The 17393-nt window shown below is 42.3% G+C and overlaps 1 protein-coding gene across 1 annotated transcript in view; it reads left to right on the top strand.

Moving 5' to 3' along the window:
- XRRA1 (X-ray radiation resistance associated 1) overlaps positions 1 to 17393 on the top strand; it is a 57358-nt gene that overhangs the window by 9012 nt on the left and 30953 nt on the right. Inside the window, exons 4-7 of the mRNA XM_054576179.1 lie at positions 1436 to 1507; positions 2486 to 2558; positions 6426 to 6523; positions 12580 to 12713. Coding sequence (XP_054432154.1) covers positions 1436 to 1507; positions 2486 to 2558; positions 6426 to 6523; positions 12580 to 12713 — 377 coding nt within the window. The remainder of the gene's footprint in view (positions 1 to 1435; positions 1508 to 2485; positions 2559 to 6425; positions 6524 to 12579; positions 12714 to 17393) is intronic.

The following is a 17393-nucleotide window of genomic DNA, read 5'->3' as shown; positions in this document are numbered from 1 at the left end:
AAGCTTCCCACAACTGGTCTCTCAACTCCAGCAGCCAGTATTTTATTGGCCAGACCAAGATCACATGTCCCAACAGTCATTGGGTAGGGGAATGTGACCTCCGTGATTGGATGAGACAAGTCAGGATTTATTCCTTGGAGCTGGAGCATGAGGACTTGACCACTCAGAGAAGTGTGAATAACATTGGGGTTCTTTAACAAGGAATAAGTAGAGAAGTAGCTCTAGGGGAGGTAATTAACAATGTCTGGTAGATTGGTCTCTCTCCACTCCTATCTTCTCCTCTATATGTTTATCAGACATAGCAATCAGACCCCTGCCAAAAAACCTCTGACAGCTTCCCATTGACTGGAGGATAAATCCACACCCTTTACAGAGTCAACAGGGACCCACAGGATCTAACGACTGCCTCTCTAGCCTTATCTTGCTTTTTATCCTTTCAAAAGCACCTGGTTTTTCCGGCCTCAATAGCTTTCACAGACCCCACAACCCACTTCCACTTAGCTCTTAGGTCTCAGTTGAAATATTACTTCCTCAAGTGAGTATTTTCTCACATCCAGACTAAGATTAGGACCTCCTGCATTGTCTCCCTTAGCATCGTGAATTTCTCATTTAAAATATTTATCACATTATAAAAACTTTCTTGGTACTTGGCTCCCATGCACTTGTAAGTTGTATGAAGATGTGGAATATTTCTGTTTTTTCTTCATTATCTTCCCAATGCCTAGTTCCTTGTCTAAAATAAAAGATACCATAAATAAATTATTAACAGGAAAAAGTAATGATCTTAATTAAACAGAAATAGAAGCTCCAAAGTAGAAATTTTCTTCTAGTGTTTTAGTTCTGAGGGACAACATGTGGTAGTCAAAAGAGCACAGAATTTACTGGTTACAAATTTGGATTCAAATCATAGATCTCTCACTGACTAGCTATAGGACATTAGGGAAGGCATTTTAACCTTATTTTTCTCATTTTAAAAGAGATAATAATAATTAGGATAAGGAGAAAGTTTGTTGATACAGTTAGCATAATGAATGGGCAAATACAGTGCTTAGTAAATATTTGGTGAATGAGTGGATGAATGAATGAATGAATGAACAAACTATGACAAATGTATGAGATTGGTAAAGCCCCAGAAATACAAATTTTTAAAGAGCCAAGTAGAGGAAGTGGGACCCCCAAAAAGACAGAGAAAGAACAGAGAGGAAGGAATCCTCCTGAGAACTCCGTAAAGTCAGTGTTAAGTCTCCCCATCTTACAGATGGGACACTGAGAGATGGAAGAGCTGAGATGGTAGCTCGGTTCTGAGCGACTTGAAAGCGCGTGCTCTTTCCACCATACCAGGCTGCCTTCCTCAACAGAGAGTCGTTTGTTGTCTTGGCCAACTATACAAACTTTGTTGGGGCCTTGAGAGTTGACTCTCTGCACTGTATTCCAGCTGAAGCACCACTGTGTGAGGAAGCCATCAGACCTGTGCACCATTAATGTGAGCGGCCTGAAGTTCTCCCAGGTAAGGCCAGTCAGCAGAAGCGTAGTTGGGGTGAGCCAGACCTGAGGTGGCTCCTGGCTCTTTGTCCATTGGACCCTCAGAGTCTCTCAAGAATAGGAATCTGGTCACAAGGGATGGGGTGGGTCAGACAAGGACTCATTGGGTGGAAAAAAAACATTAAGACACAATCTTTTGCTCTAAATTTGATATTTTCATTGTCCCACGTGACGTCAATTAAAGGAAATAGCCTTGTGGAAGTGGGTTTGAATTGGCTATAGAATTTTGTTGGCATATGATTTATTGTGTGACAAAGTTCCGATCAAAAGGACCTGCAAGAGAAATTTTTGTCAGGTTTTAGTGCCAAAACTTAATGTTTCTCCCAAGATGCTGGTTTGTTCTTAACATACAGACCTTGTGACTCATGTAATGAGTCATGTTTCTTTCTTTGCATTTACTAATAGGTATCTCAGAGCCATTAGCCAATGTATTTGGATATACCATAATACATGATATTATGGCATATATTTTTGGTCTGTAGGCCTTCCATGGCATATGAAAAGAGATTGCTTGTATAATAGTATACAACAGGTAAAGTGAATGAACTAGAGCTACATGTATCAACACAATTAAATCTCAAAAACAGTTTTGAGTAAGAAAGGCAGGTTACAGAATACCAACAGTATGCTGCATTTAACATAGTTTTATAAACATGTAAATAATACTATATATGGTTTATGGGCACATATATGTAATACAAGTATGGGAATGATAATCACCGATTCAGGATAGCTGTCATCTGTGGGAGAGAGATTGGAGAACGTGATTGGGAAAGGAGACGGTGGGGGGAGCAGCTCTCTGAAATGTTTTCTTTCTTTAAAGAAACTTGAAGCAAGGACAGCAAAATATTCAGATTTATCAAATCTGGATAGTGTTACATGGATCTTCAGAGTATCATTCACCATGCTTTTCTGAATATTCTTTCAAAATGCCTTCGCACAGGTTAACGAGAAGGACTTCAAGCATTTTGATTCAGTGATTTACATCAATGCCTCAGAAAACCTGCTGCCTCTAGGTGAGCTCTTTCTTCCTGAAAGCTGTGTTCTGCCTCTTGGCTGGCATAGCCAGTCACTTATGTTAGAACCTGACTGTCAGTCCATCCGTGACTGTCCATGCATCTCTTTTTGGAGTGCAGTGAGCTGGGCTTGCGGAACACACAGCCCTGGATTCTAACCCACAGCAGGCACCACCTACTTAGAACATTTCTCTGTGAGTTGCTGCTTCTCTATCTGTAAATGGAGATAATTCCCTTGCTTTTATCCTCCCCAAGGCAAGATGCCTGGTAGGCTCAGATGAGATGGGTATATACAGATGTTTCTGAGCCACCTGTAAGAGCTCCAGCTGGAGAGTAAAGCCTTCTTGTTTATTCAGCAAATCCACAGCGACCCCTGCTGGGTGACAGGACTATGTGAATGCTTGGCTTTTAAAAATGAATGCATCCAGGTCCTGTTCTGGTGAGCCATAGTTTGGTGGGAGAGATGGGCTCAGGCTAGAGCAGAATACAGGAAGTGCAATGTTAGAGTGAATCACAAAATGCTATGCGAGTATATAAGCAGGACATTAAACTGGGCCAGAGTGTCAGAAGAAACTTCTGAGGAAAGGAGCACCTATGCTGAGATCTAAAAAAATGAATAGGAGAGACTCGCATTCAGAAATTAGAAGATAAGGAGGTATTTCAGGTTGAAAGAGCAGAGAAACTTCATATGTTTGCAAGGGACGCAGGCGGTAGAAAATGAAGACTAAAATGCTTGATAGGGACTAGATTATCAAGGACCCTGAATGACTTGGACTTAATCCTGCAGGCAAAGGTGAGCCTTGGACAGCTTTTAAATAGAGAGCCTCTGCCCAGTTGGGGGCGTGCAAGAGGCAACTGATCACTGTATATCTCACACATGGGTGTTTCCCTCCCTTTCTCCCTCCCTTCCACTCTCTCTAAAAATAAATAAATAATTTGATATCAGGTATTGTGATCCCTCCTACTTTGTTCTTCTTTCTCAAAATTGCTGCAACTATTTGGGGTCGTTTATGGTGCAGTCTGGTACTGGCATAAGAACAGACACATAGATCAATGGAACAGAATAGAGAGCCCAGAAGTAAACCTATGTCTCTGTGGTCAATTAATATTCGACAAAGGGGACAGAAGTTTAAAATGGAGTAAAAATAGCCTCTTCAACAAAAGGTGTTGGGAGAGCTGGATGGCTACATGCAAAAAATTGAAATTCAACCAGCAACTTACACCATACATAAAAATAAACTCAAGAAGGATAAAACACTTAAATATAAGTTACAACACCATGAAAGTCCTAGAGGAGAACACAGGCAAGAAACTCTCAGATATTCCACGCAGCAATATTTTCACTGATAGAACAAGAGACATAAAGGAAAGAATAAACAAATAGGACTTCATCCAAATAAAAAGCTTCTGCACAGCTAAAGAAAACATCAGCAAAATGAAAAGGGAACGAACTGTATGGGAAAATATATTTGCCAATGATACTTTGGACAAGGGTTTGATCTCCAAAATATATAAAGAACTCACACAACTCCACTCCAGGAAGACAAACAATCCAATTATAAAAATGGGCAAAGGACCTGAACAGACACTTCTCCAAGGAATTCATAAACAAGGCCCAGAGACATATGAAAGGATGCTCAGCATCACTAGCCATCAGAGAAATGCAAATTAAAACCACAATGAGATACCACTTCACACAGGTCAGAATGGCCATCATAAACAAATCAACAAACAACAAGTGCTGGCGAGGCTGTGGAGAAAAGGGAACCCTAGTACACTGTTGGTGGGAATGCAGACTGGTGCAGCCACTGTGGAAAACAGTTTGGAATTTCCTCAAAAAGCTAAAAATGGAACTGCCTTTTGACCTAGCAATTCCACTGCTGGGATTATACCCTAAGAATCCCAAAACACCAATTCCTAAGAACCTATGCACCCCAAAGGTCATAGCAGCACAATTTAAAATATCTAAGTGCTGGAAGCAACCTAAGTGCCCATCAGTAAATGAGTGAATCAAAAAACTATGGTACATTTTCACAGTGGAATACTATACAGAAGAATGAGAGAAAAGAAAAGAAAGAAAGAGAAAGAAAGAAAAGAAAGAAAGAAGGAAAGAAAGAAAGAAAAAAAGAAAGAAAGGAAGGAAGAAGGAAAGAAAGAGGAAGGAAGAAAGAGAGAAAAAGAAAGAAAGGAAGGAAGAAGGAAAGAAAGAAACAAACAAAACGAAACTACCCTTTGTGACAGTATGGATGGAACTGGAGAGCATTATGCTAAGCGAAATAAGCCAGGGGTGAAAGACAAATGGCATATGATCTGCCTGTGTTCTCCTCTAGGACTTTCATGGTGTTGTGACTTATAAGTGGAACCTAATCAACAAAACAAACAAGCAAGAAAAATAAAACCAGCAACACTGAAAGAAAAAAGAAACTGACAGTAACGAGAGGGAAGGAGGGAGGGGGGTAACGGGAAAAGAAGGGGAAGGGTCAAATCAAGGAACACGTATAAAGGACCCATGGACAAAGCCAAAGTAGGGAAGGATTGTGGGTGGGAGGTGGAGGTGGGTGGGGCAGGGGAAAGTGGTGGTGGGAAAATGGAGATAAACGTATTTGAACAATTTAAAAAAAGATAAATAATTAAAATCTTTAAGAAAATAAATAGACTCAGTGGTGGTCCTGAGGACAATGGACTTAAAAGATCACCATAAGCCGCACCTGACACCGGGTTCACTTAGAAGGCTCTGAGTAATTTCACACAGTATGCCAGATAGGGGCGCAGTTCCTCTTCCATGAAGTCCTCATAGCATTTTGTGTAGCAGTCCATGTAACAATCCATGAGCCAGTCTCCATGCCCTCCAGCCCAAGTCCAAGACTCTGAGACTCTCATTGGGTTGATGCAGGAGCCACTCTGGCTTAGAAATGTCATTCCCCACGGGAACAAATAGCCATTGTGACACTCCATAGACATAGCTCATAGAATTCCTGCAAAGGACAATTATAGGAACATACAGGGAATATACATACAGAGAAGCTCAAAGTTATGGTGCCTCCTTCAGATATTTATTCTTCATTTATACTTTTTCCTTATCCAGATGTGATTTTTTTCCATAGCAATCTTGCCTAGTAACATAGTTATCATACCATTTGTTTCAGGTTACCAGAGGACAGGGCTAGAAAGTTAACCCAAGGTCCAGTTGTCACGTAGAAGGGGAAAAGAGTTTTTACCTTTTATCCAGATAGCCAAAAAGCTATCAAAATAGGTAAATGGTTAAATAAACTAGGGTATGTCTATGTTGTAGAACATAATTCAGACATTTTACAGATCTATATGTTTTGACATGGAATAATTCTTAAGGCATTGTGTTAAGCGACAAAGGCAAGTCACATTGCAATGTGAATGGTATGATTCCATTTCTGTGAAGTGTATTTCAGTACACACATGAGAAAAAGTCTGGAAATACATGAAACTTTCAATAGTTATTTCTGGGTATTGAGATTAAAGGGAATTATTATTTTTCTGCTTTTTTTAAAATTACTTCTTTAGGCGACCTGTTTGACTTTTTATTTTATATTTTATTATAATGTTTTAAATGGGCTTCAGAGTTAGATAGGCTTAGACCCAATTTTCCAGCCCTTCACTTACCAAAAATTCTATTTTAGCAAATCACTCAGCCTAGCTGCACCTCAGATTCCTCAGCAGTAGAATGGAAGTAGTACTTTCTATTTTTCAGGATTGTTAGAGATTTAGAGGTCATATATGTAAAGCACCTCACACAGTGCCTGGCCTAACCCAGTGGGAACTCAGTAAATGACCACTGTTAATATCTTTCTTTTAAGTCACAAGCTGAAGATTCTCTTTCTCCTCCCCCTATAGAAGTATTTCACACGTTTCCAGCCTTAAAAGAACTGGAGCTTGCATTAAATGGCATCAAAACAGTCTATGTGAAATGTGGAGATTTTAAGTTGTTGGAAGTAAGTTGGAGGTAGGGAGTTTTTGGTGCCCACCTGCTTCCCTGTAAAGAATGGGTGTAGAGGTCACTCTCTACTGCTTATAACTGTTGAAAAGGGGCTCTCAGGGTCTTTACAGCCAGACCCCTGCTTCAAGGCAGTCCTCTGGGGAGGGTGGCAGGGTTGGGGGTAGTTATGGGAGTAATGGGGTCAGCGGTGGCAGCGGTGGTGGCCGCAGTGGCAAACAGAGGAGAATAAGTTATTCCTATGGCCGTGGTGCATGCTAGGGTGGGCAGCAATGCAGGATGTGAAAGAATTCAGAGAAGAAAGCCCAGAAAACAAACAAAAAAAAATTTTTATTTTTACTTTCCCAAGAGAGGGAAGGGCCGGTAGAGAGAAATGCACCAGCCTGAGGGTTGGGGGCTTTGCGCTTTGATTAGGTGATTGGGGTGGTTGTAGAGCAGGATGTTTCAGCTGGCCTCGTACAGGCCTCGGCCTGTCTCGATGTTATCTTTGGGGGCAGGGTCCAGGCCTTGCGGTCTGGCATGTTTTGAATCTGGCATGTCCTGTTTCGTAAGTTCCTGGAGCCTCTGTGCCTTCAGGGCACTTCCAGTAATTTTCTAGTCCTGAGGATAAAGGTTCAGAAAACAATTAGGGTTAGTCATGCCTTATGGGGCCCAGCTAGTTTTGGCAAAGAGGGCCTGAAAAGGGGGCTTTTGTCCTACTAGTGCATGGTCCAGGGAAAAAAATGCCAAAGTTCATGTCCAAAGGAGTCTATGTAGAAAAGTGAATTTAAACAGAGTATTAAAGGAAGGAGAGCTTGAGGGGAGACCTGGTTCAGGTGGGAGCTGAGGAACCATGGAAGTTAAGCACTAGGTACAGCAGATTGGACCAGCGGAACTAGACATTATGGACGGATTCCTGAGACCCATCCTGGTCTGAGTGAGCCAGATTGGTTGCATCGGGCTTGGATAAAGCAGGGTAAGGCCTAGACCATAGGCCCAGAGATGAGTGTGAAATAAAATAGGACTCCTGTGAGTTCTATAGCAGACTCTTGACATTTGAACATCTGCAGCTGTTCTCTAAACCCCTGATTCAAAAATACAGAAAAATTAGTTTACATTCTTGGCTTTCTTCTAAATTAAATTTCCTGTAGTTATGTATTTTTTTACACATGCTCTTGTACTTCGAGTTATTCATCTCTTCAACTTCCATGAAAACTTTAGTGCCATTTTCCATAAAGAAACAGAGCTTCTGTCACTACCTGAGAGTCACTGTTTACTTGCAGAGTAGAGGACAACACAGCTGGAGCCAGGTGTGGGTTTGGGCATTGGACCAGGCTTCCTTGCTGAGCAATCTCTTCCCCACACATTGGCATTATAGCAGAAGTGTTTTTGATTCAAACCTTGGGGTTGACCCCAAAGAGTTGGTAACTTAGATTATTTAATCTGCAAACATTAGTAGTCAGCCATTCTTCACAAAAGCCCCACTTAATATGGTCTTGCCAGAGAGAGAGAGAGAGAGAGGCCTTACACAGAGTTAATTTTTTAGAAATTTGATGTCCTGTATATGCCAAAGTTTTAAGAAGTTTTAACTGCTTGCTTGGGCCCTGGTCAGGTGGCTCAGTTGTAGCATTTTTCCATACACCAAAATGTTATGGGTTTGATTACCGGTCAGGGCACATACCTAGGTTGTGGGTTCAATCCCCAGTCAGGGTACATGCGAGAAGGCAAACAATTGATGTTTCTCACACCGATGTTTCTTTCTCTCTCTCTCCCTCTTCTCCTCCCCCTCTCTCCCTTCCTCTCTAGAATCAATGAAATATATTCTTGGGTAAAGATTGAAAAGAAAAAAAATTTAACTGCTTGGAAAGGCAAGCTAATAGAAGGCAATCCTCCTATAATGGATTATGTATCCTTGCATTTTTAAAAAATATTTTTACATCCTCACCCGAGAACGTACTTAGACAGGGGAAGGGAGGGAGGGAGGGAGGGAGAGAAACATCGATGTGAGAGGGAAACATTAATCACTTGCCCCTCTCATATACCTCAACCAGGGACCAAACCCACAACCTAGGCATGTGCCCTGACCAGAAATCAAATCCATGACCTTTCAGTCTATGGGGTGATGCTCCAGCCAACTGAGCCACTCTGGCCAGGGCTATCCTTGCATTCTTAAAGTATGCTATACTGAATGTAATGGGATCTTCTCTCTGTGTTTTCAAGTTATATTGAGGATAATAGGGATTTCTATGATTTGGAACAGGAGTGGTCCTCAGAGTTGTCCAGGAAGTATACCTCCTAAAAGTCCAATAAAACAGAGAGAGTAAATTTACAACAACTGATGCAATTTTGTGCTATGTTAAAAACACTTTATACTAGATTTTAGTATAGATAGTGGGAAACAGGTTCCAGATGCTTTAGAGAATCAGGGAGTCATTACCCTGACCTACAGATCTGGGAGCTTTTTACGACCTTCCATTTATTCATTACTTTACTTTTTAAAAAGTAGTTATTGAGCTCCTTTGTGTCATGCCTGGTGCCAGGCATCTTGTCTTCCTTACACCTATTATTTTAAATCCCTATTTCAAGTGCCAGTGTGCTGTGGGGAGGGGACATGACTGTAGGTTCTTACCCCACAGATGACTAGATCGGATCTAGGGCTGATCATAATTGACTTCTTGGAGGCCCTACTTCATAATTTGATAGCTTGTGATGAATAGTATTTATCCAGCAGACTAAGCCTTACCCAATAATAGAGCAAACCCGCCCTAGCTGGTATGGCTCAGCTGGTTGGAGCATCGTTCCATAACCAAAAGATGTGGGTCTGATTCCCAGTCAGAGCACATACCTAGATTGCAGGTTCTATCCTTGATCCTGGGTCAGGTTGCATACAAAAGGCAACAATCGGTGCTTCTCTTTTCCATTAAAATTTCTGTCTCTCCCTTCTTCTCTCTCAAAAAGCAATGGAAAAAAATGTTTTTGAGTGAGAATAAAAAGAGAGAGCGAGCGAGCAGACCAAAGTCATAATGTAGAACATAAATAAGACCAAACGTTTTGGCCAGTCATTTGTTTTCATCTCTCTCTGATTTGCAAGGGCTTGCTAAGAAAAAGAATAAACCTATCACATGTCCTGAATTTGCAGCTCACAGTAATGAATATTTTGATTAGTGATAAAATTTTGATGTGACTCAGCAGATGCAGTAGCCAGGTTAGGAATCTTCTGCCCTTGTTTTCTGGAAAAGCTGCCACCCAGAGTAGATTTCTGTAGGAGCCAATTTAGATAAACTGATTTTTGCCATGATTTGATTCTCTGCAACCAGGTATGAAAAAGGGTCAGCTGGAGCCCTGTCCTGAAAGTCAGGAGAACTTGTTTCTAGTCTTGGTCCTGACACTACTTTGGTGTACCTCCTTAGCCAAATAACTTAGTCTCTCTGGGACTTAAGTTTCCCCCTCTGTATCTCCTGGGCCAGCTTTGAAATTCTGTGATCTGTGATTCTAAGACTATTCATGTCTTCGAGCTGCCCTTAATTCTATGAAAAGCAAATTTGGACCCAACATTAAAGAGCTAAAGCAGCTAGAATAGGGGTCAGCAAACTTTTTCTGTAGGAGGCCGGACAGGAAATATTTTAGGCTTTCTGGTCCATATGGTCATACCTAGTCAACTCTGCTGTTGTAGAAGGAAAGCAACCGTAGCCAATATGTAAACAAAGGAGCAGGGCTGTGTTCCACTAAAACTTCATGATGCTGAAATTTTAATTTCACATAATTTTCATACAATGTTATTCTTGTTTTGATTTTTTCCAACGATTTAAAAATATAAAAAGTATTCTTAGCTCACAGGTCAAACAAAATATGCGGCAGGTTGGATTTGGCTCACAGACCTTCGTTTGCCATCACCTGAGCTAGGTCAGTGGTGAAGCGGCTCAGTAAGGTTGGAATGGAGAGTGAAATACAGTTGAGCGTAGATAGATGAGCCTGGAGAGGTAACAGAAGAGAAACCATGGAGAACCTTAGAAGTCTTGCTAAGGTGTTTGAGACTTATCCTATGGACAATAGGGATCCATTGAAGGCTTTGAAACAGAGGAGTAATAGGGAACTGTACTGTAGAAAAATTCACTGTGGCTGCTGTATGAAAAATGGGTTGGAGGGAACAAGTATAAGAGACATAAAGGAGGTAGGATCCATTTTCTGTTGACTACCCACATATAGGCATGAGGGAGAGAATTTTCCCCACCTTTTCCCATGTTTATCCAAGCCAGCTTTCCAGGTCTTCCTCTGTGAAGGCTTGCTTCTGTCTTTGCCCCTGCCAAGTAGGATCACCCTTTGTGTGAACTCTCAAACCTTGAAATGTGCTGCTGCTGGCAGCATAAACTTGGTACTCATTAGGTGCTTGGCACCTCTCATGGCCTATCCAGTCTTATCAAGCTTTCTCTTAATAACATGGACTCTAATTATAGCCAGACCATTTATAGTTACCAGAACAAGCAAGGCTGCCTCCTGGCTTCTATACATACCACTTGCTGCACTGCATGTTTTTTCGCTCTTAACAGTTTGGTGAATACAGACTAGTCTCTGAGGACAGCTGCTCTGTGAAGCTTGTCTGGACCCCTGGTAGAGCTGACCATTCCTCCTTTTGTGCTTCCATTGGTCTGTGCTCAATATCTATCCCAGCAGCATTGCTGCTTGACAGACACTTATGTATCTAGTTGCCTGACTAGGCGGTGAACTTACAGAGGGCAGGAACTGGCTCAAAGTAAACCTTCAGTATAGGGGGGCCAAGAATGAAGGGATGGTAATGCTGATGACAGCCAACATCAGCTATGCACTTACTGTGTACTAGACTCCATGGTAAAGGCTTTACCTACCTAATTCCTCATAAGAGCCCATTAGTATTTCCACTTCATACATAAGGAAGCTCAGGTTAGATAATTGGCCCAAGGTCACACTATTAGCCAGGACTTAAATCCAGGTCTATAGAGCCCATCAATTAATTACTACAGTGGAATCAGACCAAACCCAGTCCTCATCTGGCAGTTACCTGCAGTCAGTTGTATATGTCTGGCCATGTACTATACTTAAGTGGCTGACCAAATACCTTGCTCCTGTACCAGTTGCATAAGATGCTGAAACTGGCCCTGTTCAACAGGCTACAATGGATGTGTGTAGGTGGAGAGGAAGGGAAGGGAGTGGACTTGTACATAAGAGCTAAAGTGTGTGTTTAGGGAGGCTCAGAAGAGAGTAAACGAAGACTGTGCCCATTTCGTTGATCTCAATTGCCCTTTTCTTTGTAGAGAAAAACTCAGTTTCCTGACTGGTCTCTGACCCAAGTCACTTCTCTGATAGACTTTTTTTTTTTATGATGGGGTGAGAGGTTGGGTCATTATCCTCATAAGCCATTTAATTTCAGCTGATTTTTCACGTGCACTTACTTAGTACCAGGTCCTAAGCTAGGTTACAAGGATACAGAGACATCGTGGCATGGCCCTTGACCTCAGAGGGTTGATGGTCTCATCCACCACTGTCTGCCAGGACTCTGCGAGGCACATCCATGTGCCACCATCCTTATTCCTCAGACATGTATCCAGCTATTGCAGATAACTGGCCTACTGGGAGAAAGACCCCCAGAGCAGTCTAGATAAAGCACTCAAAGTCAGAGGAGAAATTCCATCTAGCTGGAGAATTAGTAAAGTTTTTGTAAGGAGGCAGCTTTTGCGCTGGTCTTTGGGGGCTTAGATGGAGATACATGGAGAAAGGCATTCCTGGTTGAATGAAAAACTCAAGCAAAAATCTCTAGGTAAGGTGAGGCAAGGAATGGAGAAGAGTCACTTTGGCCAGCACTAAAGGATAAAGATTTGCAATAGGAGCCTAGGTTGGCAAATAGGTTGGGAACTGACTCTAGTAGACCTTAAATGTTAGTACAGAGAGTCAGGTTTGTTTTAGCCTGCGGGTGATTGGCTGCCCAGAAGGTTAAAAAAAAAAAAAAAAAAATCTCCTGCCACCTCTCACCTCATGAGTGAAAATCATTGTCACGCATAGTACTTATGTTCCCCCAACTTGTACAATATCTTTGCACCATAGTTCCTGGACCTTTCCTTCAACAGCCTGACTGCGGAGGCCATCTGTGAGCTGGGGATTCTGCCACACCTCCGTGTCCTGCTCCTCACAGGCAACGGGCTCACCTCCCTGCCACCGAATTTGGCTGTCACAGAGCAGTAAGTTCTACATTCCAGAGTCCATCCCATGCGTTCCCTTGTGAACCTTCATCTGGATGTAAGCACCCAAGGAAATAGTCCAAAGCAGTTCAGAAGTGCATTAAGGACAGGCTGTGAGTGCTCAAAGCAGGGAGAATGCCATTGACCAAAGCTCCCAGTAAAGGCAACCATGGGAGCAGAGCCCTGAAGGATAGGAAGGCTTCAGATGGGTTTCCCCTACTCCTCTGTGCTATTAGGAGAGACACAGGTGTCTGGCAAGTTGCTTTACCTGCCTCTTATGGGTGACTGGTAAATTGTGGATATTACTCTCGCCAAACATTCTTCATGAACCCTCTTTACATATTCCCATTCTGCACATTTGCTGAGGCCATGCCTCCTGGCCAGAATGTACTGGTTCTTCCTCTCTTAGTAATAATAACACATATGTAGTGCTCACTGTGTGCCCAACACTGTACCAAGCACTTAACACATACTAACTCATTTAATCCTCGCAACAACCCTACAAGGTAGGTATCATATTATTCCTATCTTACAGACCAGGAAATTGAAACACAGCTAGGTTAAATAACTCTCACAGGGTTACAGACCTAGTGAGGGGCAGAGCCAGGATTTGAACAAAACCCATCTGGCTCCAGAGATCACCATTACATTCTCTTCTTACCTAGATTCTGTATATATCCTAAGGGCCTCAGACCCTCCTCTTTCCTTATCAGAAGCCTTTTCATCTCAACATTTTTAAGTATACACGTCAATGGCTTAAGCATATTCACATTGTTGTGCAACCAACACCACCATCCCTCTCTAGAACTCTTTTATCTTGCAAAAATTCCATTAACTTTGATGACTGAACCTGGCCCTTCTGCGAAGAATGCCAGATAATTCTCTGAATTCCAATCATATTCCTTTTTGCCCTCAGGGTATAACAGCAGTGTCAGTCACCCAGCCAATACGGGTAAACTTAAGGAACCCAAGTGGCCAGTAGCAAACTCAACCTCCAGTTAAGTAAAACTATTCCTTTTGTCCTTTGTAAAAGTGTTCCTACTTAGGAAACTAAGACCTCTGACTCAGCAGAGCTCAGCGTTGAAGGATGAGAAGCAGAAATGCTGCCAGTAGGTTGTTAGGTACACTGGTAAGAGGAGCTACTCTCATTTTCATTCATTAATTCCTAGAGCCTTCATTCTGGTTGTGAGGCTTTCTCAGCCTCTCTGCCACACAGCCCTAGTGGAAAAATGGCCCCAAATATTACCCTCATATTTGACCCTCATATATATGAAGTCCTTTGCATCTCTTCCAGATAGTGACCCCTCCACCACCACCATTGCAATTTTTCACAGCTGGTTAGTTCCCAGAAGCCTTAAAGAAGATTGTTTTATATATAGAGAATATATATATACTGTATTTTCTAATTTATTCTCAGGAAGGTTGGCCCACATTATTTAGTCTACAGTGCCATGAAAATTTCCATTTATTTTGGCCCGGTTCCTAGGGGTCTCAAGTATGGAACCAGTTTACACTAAACTAAACTAGCTGGATATTTTCTGAATCATTCTGATGATACATAGTTGGACTACAGTTTTGTGAGAGTACCCTCACTCAAAAGGGGGAGTGTCTGCGCTCCCCACTCCCCTTTGCTGTTCACTCCAAGGCCATCTTCCCCTGGCCCTGGGATGAGGAAATGGGTGTAGGTCTGGCTCACTCTCTCCTGAGGTACATCCCTCTAGGATCCCAGATTCATATAGGGGGTCTCCAGTTACAGGGCCCTCCTTCTGTTTCAACAAGCAAATGTCCTCAAAGCAAAAATGACTTCTTGTGCTTAGTTCCTGTCTCTGGATTTTTAGGTTTTGGCATAATACTCCCCTTACTCTCTTCACATCTCCTACATGTTTTTAAATGATAGATTTTTTTTGTTTGTTTTTTACTTTATTCATTATTCCAGTTGTTTTCAAGACTTTATGTAACACCGCCTCACTACTATGTTCTGAGCTATCAACCCATGTTTTCTGCATATCATACTGGAGGACAGTCTTGTCACATAAAGTAAGGCAAGTCTCTACAACACTACGCTTCTATTTCCTTTGCATATAAGATAAGGAGAATAAATGCACTCTTCCTTTCATCCAGATTATCATTTGAAATAATTGTGCTTTGAAGACTATGAGGCTCCAGACAAATATTGTTGTCATTTTCTTCCCATTCATCTGTCCACACTCCATATGCTCTATGGATTCCTCATCCTCTTCCAACCTCTTAAATGTTGGTAATTCTCAGTTGTCCTCTTTCAACCCACTGTTTTTCTTCATCTTTATACTCTCTTAGTGGTCTCATCTTGTCCAAAGTCTGCCTCTGTAGCACAGGACCCCCAAACCAGGGAGCTGCTTAAGTGTTCATGATATTCTGAAAAAAAACTGGAGGACTAGCAGATATGGACATGCCGTTTATTCCTCACATTACAGGGGAGTGCACCAATGGTGGCGGAGGGTCAGTGTGAGAGAGACCGCACCCCCCAAGTCTGAGGCTCTTTGTAAGGGGTTCCAGACAAAGGCAGCACAAGTCCAGGTTGCACAACCTTCATGAGGCCCGGAGCTACATTACATCAGTGTGGACGTGCAGAAGGAAAAGGTCAAGGAGCAGTCACAGGACTAGAAGGCGCTCCCAAAAGGAGATAAGGAAGGAATTAGGTACAATCCATTCCCAAAACAACACACATTCCCTCTGGCCAGAGACCCTCTGACTAGCCCTCATCACCAGAGGGGGAAGGGCCACGTAGTGACTCCACAGCCTCACTTCTATCTTCTGAGCTATGAACTCATATTTCCTGCATATCATACCAAACTCGTCACACACGTGCCCATGCCATGTGGGCTTCAGTGGTGGAAACTGCTCTCCACTCACTGTGCTGTTGTCCAGGCTAGAAACATGGGCATAGGCCTGAGTTCTTCCCTCCCTTGCCTCACATATCCATTCAGTTATCAGAGGCTGTGAACTGTACTTCCTAAATTTTTCTCCAACTTGCCCATTTCTGTCATCCTCCTGTTTGGTCTCAGTCTCCAGTTTCTTCCCAACTCATCCTCCTTACCATCAGCCAAAGTGGTGTTTCTGAAATGCACTTGTCATTCTACCACCTGCCTGCTTAAAGTCCTTTAGCAGCTCCTCAGTGTGCTAAAGATAAACTCCCATTAACATTGATTCCGAGGCTTTTCATGAACTGGCTCTGCCTACTTCTCCGTCCTTTCTCTTCACCTTTTTTCATTTCACGATATACATCTGAACTATTTGCATCTCCATTTCTCCATAGATCACACTATTCTCTGTCTGGGTGAGTGAGGGGAATCATATTTGGCCTATTGCATCTTTAGAGTGCTCTCATACTTGTTTTGACTGACTGCTGATACTTGAGCTTTCCCAATAGGCCTATTCCCTTTTCCCCTTGAACCACACAAGTTGGCTGTCTTTGCCTTGATCAGCACAGGGCAGAGAGGGATTGTTACCTCCTTTTTTCTAATCCCTGTGTTCCTAACGCCACCTAAAAAAAGCACTAGCTTTTTAGCAGCCATATCATAAGTCCTATTTTATACAAGCAAACTGTTCATTGATGTCTCCCTCATCCTGTGTTTGGCCTGGTGGGTTTTCTGTATCTTACCACATTTGAACAGACCTTTGAGCTTGCTAAATTTTATCTTGTTTGCTGCAGCCCTTGGTTCAGTCTGTTGAGCAAAATTGTTAACCAAAGTCTTAAAATGTAAAATAAAGGAAATCCCCCCTTCACCTTAGAGATAAAGGAACTGACCAGGCCCAGAGACGCTCAATACTAGCTGGAAATAAATGCAGGCAAGGCAGCAGCAGCCGCAGAACCAGAGCCCAGGGCTCCTGATCCCCATTCCCATGCTTCTTCTAAAATGACGCATGAATGCCCGATTCCTGAATTCAGCCCTGGGGGAATACTCTTAGCTTCTAAAGAAGTTGAATCCATCAGATTTTAAATGGTAATAATTCCCTTGGCCAAGAGAAAGTATAATAAAAAGTAGCACCATTCTGAACAGCTGGAAACCTTGGCCTCTCCCGCCACTTCTAAGAGCTCTTCTCCCAAAATTGCCATGGGAAGGGCTTAGTGGGAGAGCCTGATAGTCTCCTCTGAAATCTTGCATCCTGTCCTCCTCACCCACCTATTGACTGCTTCCTGTATTTTAAGACCTCTGTTTTAGGGACAAAATGAAACTTTTCTATGTTTCTATGTTATAATTAGGATGAAAATTTTAAGAGGCAAAGCACTGTAACTTGTCACAGAGACAGGACAGAGCCAGCTTCTCTATTATGCGGTATAAGAGGAATTTTTTTAAAGGCTTGTATCTTAGCTGTTTGATATCTCACTGGAATAGAATAAAGGTTGGCCAACTAATTATAAATCAACAGAGCTGCTGTGCACCCACCTGTAATTGCTCTCAGGTAGAAACTAAAAATTCAGTCTATGAAAATTGGTCCTTTCAAGAAGAAAGGTCATCTGTGACCTTGATGACCATGAAAAAAGGCTTCTTTCCTTCTCTGTTGAGTGTCTCTGGTCCTTGGACATCAAGCCCATTCCACTTTATACTGCCAGGGCTCTTTCTGAAACCTCCTTTTTTAGTAGAGCGGTCATGGTTATAACTAGAACACTGGGGAATCTCACAGCCATGCCTTAGGGAC

The sequence above is a fragment of the Pteronotus mesoamericanus genome, unplaced genomic scaffold (genome assembly GCF_021234165.1).
Source record: "Pteronotus mesoamericanus isolate MK-2021 breed Mesoamerican mustached bat unplaced genomic scaffold, CSHL_Meso_final contig_33, whole genome shotgun sequence".
Classification (NCBI taxonomy): domain Eukaryota; kingdom Metazoa; phylum Chordata; class Mammalia; order Chiroptera; family Mormoopidae; genus Pteronotus; species Pteronotus mesoamericanus.
This window is presented reverse-complemented; position numbering and strand designations above follow the sequence as displayed.